At 35.9% G+C, this 9074-nt stretch overlaps 1 protein-coding gene across 1 annotated transcript; it reads right to left on the bottom strand.

The window, feature by feature from the left end:
* Window positions 1-1364: 1364 nt before the first annotated feature.
* LOC120470758 (uncharacterized) lies at window positions 1365-6520 on the bottom strand. Its single transcript, XM_089120752.1, has 3 exons — window positions 6358-6520; window positions 5386-5650; window positions 1365-2618 (listed from the first exon to the last, which is right to left on the bottom strand). The coding sequence occupies exons 2-3, from the start codon at window positions 5534-5536 to the stop codon at window positions 1870-1872; spliced, it is 900 nt and encodes a 299-aa protein (XP_088976878.1). The 5' UTR covers window positions 5537-5650; window positions 6358-6520; the 3' UTR covers window positions 1365-1869.
* Between the last annotated feature and the right edge of the window lie 2554 nt (window positions 6521-9074).

The raw sequence follows: 9074 nt of genomic DNA, 5'->3' as shown, positions 1-9074 counted from the left end.
AAAATCAGGTATAATTCTGAAGTATACAATCATTTGTTACCCATTGTAACGATGAGGAGGTAAGGAGGAATCCAAATGCAGTAAACAGTTTTAATAATAATAATAAACAAACAAAAAGGGAAGTCCACGGAAAAAACAAAGAAACTTAGAAACTGGAACTCAGAACAAAACTCAGAAACAACGCTACAGTGAAACATCGACCGACACCCAACAACTGAAACACAGGGGTTTAAATACACAGACAAACAAGCTAAACGAGGGAACAAGGGGGCGTGGTAAATCAGAAACCTGGGGAAACTTATAGACAGGAAAAACTACAAAGGACTACAAAACATGGCACAGAAACAGGAAATAACTAAAGTCCACACAAGACAAGGAAAACACAAGACAGTAATCGTGACATACATAAGCCAATCACGTAACGCAATCACCTCTCTCTCACCTCCATTCAAAACGTTTAACAAACACTCTTCTTGTTCGGGCTTCAGTTTGCAAATGCCGGGAATATTCACCACAACAGAGCGAATTGCATCCCGTATCTCCATATCCAGTCATTTTTGATTTCCCAAACTAAAATATTCCCTAAAATAAAATCGTAAATTTGGCGCTTAGCATCTACACTCTGTTCATTGATTGGCTGTTTATATTACACTTTTTTTTTTAAATGATTTAATTAATTGACCATTACTATTTTTTTTTTTTTTGCGGTCTCTTCTAAGTTTAACCCCAATAACGATAGCAAATAATATTGCAATGGTAAAATAAAGCCAAAAATAGAAAAACAAAGCAATTAATTTATTCATGCCGCGATGCACTCTGGGAGTACACTTTCTCAGATCACAGACAGAATTAAGTTGACAAAACTTAAATGGATTAAGTAAGAGTAACTTGGTGCAATTACGGCAATGAGTTTGCATGATAAAAGTAAACTGAACTAATTGGTTTTTACAGTGTGGGTGGAGTCAGGCTCTGACCAGGGGTTTAGTAACCCTTTAAAGAGTAACTAAACACTTAACCAACTTTTTTTAGTTAATGATCTGTAAGAATGGATCTTTATTAATACCAGTCATTGATTCGAGTAACTTTTTTGGCATTTGTTTATAAAGTGTTCTATTTCTACAATATATGGTGTAAAAACGTCTTAGTGCTGCCCTCTTCAGGTTGAACGGTGGCTACTGCAGTTGAATTTTCCTATTGGATGTTTGAGGTAGTACGTGACACAGCGGTTGTTGGTGACGTAGGCAAGTTCCATACAAAGAGATGCGTCTCAGGTGCACGCCCCCCTCCGCTGGGCTCTGCCCACTTTTCCAGCATTTCAGAATTGAGGTTGAAGTAAAGTATTTACCACACTGATCACAGATAAATGGTTTTGTTCATTAGATTGGTTTATTCTTTTTAATTCCATGTCCTATCAAAACACAACACAATCTTAACTTAACACAATGTAGGAACTGCAATAAGTAAATCATATGAATATTTCTAATTCAAGACAGATCTACTTATGACACGACCCATCCTGACAGATTCTGCAAAATAACCAGAACAGAAGGAAAGAAACAGATCATTATTTACACGGCAAGAAGCTGAAGCTTCAAACACTCCCTAGTTCCCTAATCAGACTACAAACAAGCCTTAGTTCTCTGAGCATTTCAACAAATTCACAAAGTTAAACTACATATGGTTCTTTCCGAGCAACTCCATATTTGGTTAAATTCTCACAGTATTATACATGAAAAAAAAATGTTGCTCATGTGACGACTTATGCAGGGTTTGAAATCAACCGGCCAACTTGGCTACTAATTTGTTTAACTTAAAAGTAAAAACTTACAGGCCATTCATAACTTCTACTAGCCAGCCAAGCTAACTACATCACAGCTTATATTTCATGTGACTGCGAAAACTACAAGAATGCCTATAACTCTTCCCACACTGAGCACAGTAGTACGGCATCCCTTCAGTATGAAGTCGCTCATGTTGTTTCAGGTATACAGACTGATTGAAACTCTTGTCACAGTATGAGCACTTGTACGGTCTTTCTCCAGTATGAGTTTTTTGGTGCTGTTTCAGCCATTCGGCTGTAGTAAATCTCTTCCCACACTCACTACACACATGATCTTTCACTTCTTCATGTGTTTGCTGGTGCTGTCTAAAACTGTCCAGTCGTGAAAATCTCCTTCCACAACACACATAACACTTATTTGAATGAACTAGCTTGTGTAGTTTTAGACCTAAGGCTTTAGAAAATCTCTTTCCACAGTCAGAACACACATGGCGATTCCTCTCTGAATGAACTTTCTGATGTTGTTTTAGATCCAAGACTCTAGAAAATGTCTTTCCACAGTCAGAACACACATAACGCTTCTTATCTGAATGAACTTTCAGGTGTTCTTTTAGATGTGACGTCTGAGAAAAGCTTTTTACACATTTAGTGCGTGTGTGCGGTTTCTCTCCAGTGTGAATTCGCATGTGTCTGTTAAGGTTTCCTTTTTGACTGAAACTCTTTCCACACTGAGTGCAGGTGAGCAGGTCTTTGGCTTTCATTTCTTGAATCTCAGAGTCTTGTTGTTCCTCCTCAAATTCCTCCAGTTCTTGTCTTTCCTCTTTTACTTCAATTCGATCTATAATAAACAAATAATTATAATCAGTTCAAGCGAACCCTTATTTAACCAAAGTCTGAACTTTACAATTAATGTACAGTGGTGTGAATACGTTTTGACCCCCATGCTTAAGTTGCCTAAAAAGAGGAATAAAAAAATCATCTTTTGGATATTGATCTTAATGCCTTAATTAGAAAAATGAGGAAAACTCCAACCTTTAAGGACACCAATTTTCTTTGTGAATGAATAATGTATCATAAATAAATAAATGTTTTTCCTTAAAATACAGGGTGCATAAGTCAGGACACCCCTATGTTAAATTCCCATAGAGTCAGGCAGATTTTTATTTTTAAAAGCCAGTTATTTCATGGATCCAGGATAATATGCATCCTGATAAAGTTCCCTTGGCCTTTGGAATTAAAATATCCCCACATCATCACACACCTTCCACCACACCTAGAGATTGGCATGGTTTTACTTCAGTTAGCCTAATAGCTGGTTTGATTTGCATTGAAAGATGATCTTATGGAAAGTACCCCATGCCAATCTCTAGGTGTGGTGGAAGGTGTGTGATGATGTGGGGATATTTTAATCCCAAAGGCCAAGGGAACTTTATCAGGATGCATATTATCCTGGATCCATGAAATAACTGGCTTTTAAAAATAAAAATCTTCCTGACTCTATGGGAATTTAACATAGGGGTGTCCTGACTTATGCACCCTGTATTTTAAGGAAAAACATTTATTTATTTATGATACATTATTCATTCACAAAGAAAATTGGTGTCCTTAAAGGTTGGAGTTTTCCTCATTTTTCTAATTAAGGCAGTAAGATCAATATCCAAAAGATGATTTTTTATTCCTCTTTTTAGGCAACTTTAGCATGGGGGTCAAAACTTATTCACACCACTGTAGCCAATTTAATTCACTCTAAAGTTGTGCTGGTGAAAATAATAATTTTTTTTCTTAATCTATAAAATACTTTTTGTACAGTAAAAACTAAAGGTGCCTCAAATATCCTGTCAGATACTCAAGCAACAAAGCTCTTTCTCTAATAGTAGGGTTACTGGTGGAGCATTGACAATCTTTATGGCTCTTGCTGAAACTTATAGGATACTTTAAGCTCTTTGCATTCAGTTCAGAAGGGCTGGAGTTACCTTTATCACCATGAGACATCGAAGTGCATTGGGGGTTAATTAGAGGAACTCGAATGCTATAACAGGGTTATGATCTTTTAACATTTAAGTGGTTCCTGGAAGATTTCTTATGTTAAAGGTGCCATCTGGAACTAAAAATCAAAAAATATTCCATATTCCATACCAGATGGGGGCAGTATACCTCCAGAAAATGTGTTGTGCCGCGGCCGCGCGCACTCTCGCGTCTTCAAACAACACAAGCGAGCGCTGTTTTGCTCTCTTTCTCCGCATACTATTCAAATAATTTGACACGATAGTAAAAGGTCGGAAGACCGCAGTTTCACGTGGAGCATTTGGAGATTTTTAGAGATCAGAGACTCAATGAACAACATCTCAACACTAAATGATGAAGACCGTCTCATAGACGCCTGTCTCAAAAACAAGCTGGTGCATTTCGACGATATGGGAAAATAAAAGCCTGCGGGCTATTATTTTAAGTTTACGGTATTCGTTTTGTTCATATTACACTTTTATTGTTTGTTTGATTTAATTTGATAGACAGCATTCGCTGATGTTAATCCATTCAGAGCTGCCAACTCTCACGAATTCACCGTGAGACACATGCAATTAACACTTAGCAAGCAGGTTAGTTAAGCTCTCAGATTCTGTCAATTTTATTACGCAATTCAAACAATAAATAGCGTTTTGGCGCTCGTACATGTTACACGACAGATCCCTAGCGCACGAAATGTTTTCCTCATGCATAATGTCAACCAATCATTTTTTGAACTCTTCCCTGAACTGAAATGTAGTAGTGGGCTGTATTTCCACACGACTGACATCAGGTTCAAGTACACACCATACACACACAAGCTGCGCGAGTTACTTGTCTATTGCAGTTTGGATGGTGGTAATGTTGCCCGCCCGCCCGAATACCGCCTCCCATGGCCGAAACTGGTATTACGACACCTGCCGGGCCGGGGCTAGTAATTTAGGTTTATATCTCGGCAGCACTATAACTTGTCAGTTTTTTAATTACATCATTGCACTTATTTCTTCTCATTCTTTTGATGCGTGTAGCTCATTTTTTGGATATTTTTACCTCAATTATTACATATGGCACCTTTAAAGCCAGCATCTGGAGGAACCTCAATATGAAGCCAGAATAAGATTATTATTATCATCCTATTATTATTGTTGTTATTATTATTATAGGCCTACTTAAGTTTGATTCAGTCGGCTTACATTTATTTAGATACCTGCACTAAATGCAGTACTTTATTACTATGAACTTTTCTGTGTCAACTAGGAAATTGTATCGTTTGACTGTGTACTTGTGTTTTTTTTAATCAGTTATACTAAAAAAATAAATAAATAAATAAAAACCTTCCGTCAAGCTCTCAAATCTCATTCATTACTCAGAAAAATATCATCACATGTTTTGCACCAATAATGCTATGCATTTCTTATTATACTGTACCTTAATCATTTGCATATGAATAGAAGACATTTTGAACTCTGAATTACAGCCTAAAAGAATATGGTTAACAGTTGACCATAACAATTATTTAAGTATTTGGCATTTTCATATTCATATGCTGCTTGTTATTTCACAGCTACCAAAGCAATGAAGAATCAAGAATAGACACCAACCTATTTGTTCCTCAGTATCTTCATGTTTTATCCGGGATGGTTCTGGATCAGTCATGTCTTCAATTTTCACTTTGATAACCTCCATCTCCTCTTTAATAACATCCATCTCCTCTTTAACCTCCTCTTTAATCTCCTCTTTAATAAACTCCATCTTTAATAGTCTCACAGATTTCAGCTGCTACTCCTGGAGTTTGTAGGATGATGGGAATAGTCCCAGTATTTATTGGTGAATTGTTGTGGGAGGGTTGTGCCCACAGGACCAGATCTGGAAAAATCAAAGATAAGTTACTGAATTTAATTTATACTAGATTACTTTATTCTTTTAAAAATTAAATTCCTCATTTTTGTTTGGAAAAACACCAATGTCTGGTAACGTTATAAATTGTACAAGAACAATAAAAAAAATACTATTTAAACAACTTTACCGTTGAAATAATATAGTTGCCAAAAATTATCTTTCTCTCTAACAAATTAATATTTAAATGATAAACCTCACATTTGAGGGCTCTGGTGCTGCAGCCCTCAAATGTTAGTCTGGAGCCCTGTGAACTAAATAAAATGAAATAAAAACTACACATTGTAATTTATGGATGTTATGTATTACCAAGGCATTTGTAAGTAATACAGCCAAAATAGGGGAAAAGCCAAATATCCAAATATCAGTTGTGGACTACAACAGCGTTCCCAGTAAAATCAGTTAGTGTGAACCCCAAAACAGAGTCTGTAAAACCACTCTACAAAAAAAATATTATTATTACACACTAATAATAATAAATCAAGACCCACAATGCACGCATTCCATTGCATCGGCCCATAAACACACAAACTGGCTGGTTAGTAGCCAGGGTTTCCCCATGTCATGATGCCTTGCCGCATCGCGATTTTGTTCAAGCTGATTTATTAATTTTCAATGATACGTGGTCTGGCGTTTGCCAGGCTAGTTAAACTCTGTAATCTGGTAACATCTCTCACCTGCAGACTGGAAATATACGGCATCCGACCAAAATATTCCACATTCCCCAATTCACAATCGTTAACAGCGTCACTTTCAGCCTCAACTGGTGAAAGTTTCAGCATGTCTCTCTCGCGCGTCTGTCTTCTACGCATCCCCAGTGCGCAGACTCAGAGTGTCATGTTTCTTAAAGGGGCTGCAAATTAAGAAAGTACACACCTGGCAGTTTTACGCCCCTGTTTTTCACTTTCTTCCCTCAGCCAACAGAAGACTATTTGTTTGTGAATTGAAAAATAAAAAAAAATACACATCAAAAATGTCAAGTAATGATATGACCTACTGCAGATGTTGCACTGCAGCAGGCTTATTCACCATAGGTTTTAATATACATGATACTGAGTGAAATATGTTGTTGTGAAGTTATATAACGTTACATTTAGATATGAACCAAATTCTGCCCATTTAGCCCAGCAATCATATTCATCCTCGATCAATAAATCTGCTGTACTATTCTCTATTGGATGTCATACAGCTACAAAATATACAGTGTCCTGCACAGCATTTTATGAAGGCAAATGCAATATATCCTTTTTCTAAAATTCCAAGTGTGGATTGCATCAATTTGCTCCTGATCTTCAAAGCACAATGGCACAGGCACTTCAATAGTGGGAGAAGTGTCAAGCCACTTTGATTTCTTTTGGCCACGGATGATGGACTGTGCAGAGAAAATTGAAAATGACATTAAAAACATGTCCATGTATGTCTCTGTAAGTCATTTGTTTTGTCAAAAAAGTCGAAAAAAGAGATGTGGTGAGGTGTTTAAAAGTTTAGAGAGAGAGATAAACTATTTCATTTCCTTAAGTAGCTAAAGCAAACACAAAAGAGAACTCGGTAAAGACAGTGTTAGCGTCTGGCGTAATGGACAAATTATTCATGATATTTAATGAATAATCCAGCAAACTCACTGTCTCAACAAAGGTCTATTAATTGTCCCCCAAAACTAACATCAGAAATGAAGCCAACACTGGCAGAATCCATTGTACTGTTAAAGGACACCTTAAGGCTAATGAGTTTATGACCCCAAAAGGGAATGTGCAGGGAATTGTGACTCACTAAAATCTTGCTGAGAAGGAGAAATTAACCCTTTAATCCTAATGTATAAATATAACCATGTGATAAATATATTAACATGTATAGAATTTTCCATCTCATGATTTTCCTTTATGTGGTTTGGCCTATGTATTCATTCTCTCTTCTAAAATATTTTGGTCTGAAACATGACTTGCATACCATGATTTACCAAAATCATGTGTGTAGCATGTTTAGTCTCTATAAGCTCCAATCTTCGTCCCCCATTTGTTAATTTACATTACATTTTGCTAATTTATGACGCATTATGCAAAGCGTCAACAACCTTACCCGTACTCTTTGACAAGCTTCCACATATTAAACGTCTCATCTGCATGAACCCTCAGGTATTTTTCACAATTGATGTTGAAGTAAAGTATTTACCACACTGATCACAAATAAATGGTTTTGTTCATTAGATCGGTTTATTCTTCATAATTGCATGTACTATCAAAACACAATGTGGGAACTACAAGAAGTAAATCATATGAATATTTCTAATTCAAGACAGATCTACTGATGACACGACCCATCCTGACAGATTCTGCAAAATAACCAGAAGGAAAGAAACAGATCATTATTTACACGGCAATAATTATTTTCTGAAGCTTCAAACACTCTTTTAGTTCCCTGATCAGACTACAGACAAGCCTTAGTTCTCTGAGCATTTCACCAAATTCACAAAGTTAAGATGATTTTGTGCTTTGGGGAGCAACTCCTTTAAATCTACAACTTGACAGAATAATACATGAAAACGAAATGTATCTCATTGTGACGACTTACGCAAGGGTTGAAATTAACTTTTTTACTCATCGGCCAATTTAGCTACTCATTTTTTTTAAGTTAAATGTAAAATGTTACCAGCCATTAATAACTTCTATAGCCCCCATAAAAATCAGAATAACTAAATCACAGCATATATATCAAATAAAATTTTGATTGTATACATTCATTTCTTATTTAAAGAAAATACTGTCATCCAGCCATCTTCTCCCTTCCTCTGTCAACATTTTGATTGATTGAAATCTTTATTACAAACTATTAAAAAGAAAGAAACATAATTGAAATACACAAATCAGTGAGAAAAAAACAACAACAACGTTTTCTAATGTTAGCCTAACGTTAGGTTAGAGATTTTAAAGATAACGTTCAAATGCGTTGTTGACTAGAACAGATGTAGACATCCTTGTTTAATTTATCCACGTTTAGTTGGTGTTGTGGTCCAACTTATTTGCATTACTCAATCCAGAGCAGACACTTATCTCCAGTGAAAACAGGACAATATTACATTATTAATTTGTGTTTCCTTCTAGCTAAATTTCATGTACACAAGCAAAAATTTACTGGTTCGAAACCTCTCTTTTCTTTATTCAAAGATGATTTGGAGAGATACATGGAAACTATCCAAAGTTCTGTTAATCCCAAAGCAATGAAAACTGTATCTATATATTCATCCTTTATGTCCTCTTAAGGTGAATGCAACGCATTCTTGCTTTTATGTTACCCTGGCAACTTATTTGTGTCTGTGTATTTTGCTGTATTTTTTTTTCTTTCTTTTATATATGTTTGTATGTATTGCTTAAATGTTTAATAAAAAAAAAATAAATAA

This window comes from Pimephales promelas, chromosome 16 (assembly GCF_988280905.1).
Source record: "Pimephales promelas chromosome 16, fPimPro1.hap1.1, whole genome shotgun sequence".
Lineage (NCBI taxonomy): Eukaryota > Metazoa > Chordata > Actinopteri > Cypriniformes > Leuciscidae > Pimephales > Pimephales promelas.
This window is presented reverse-complemented; position numbering and strand designations above follow the sequence as displayed.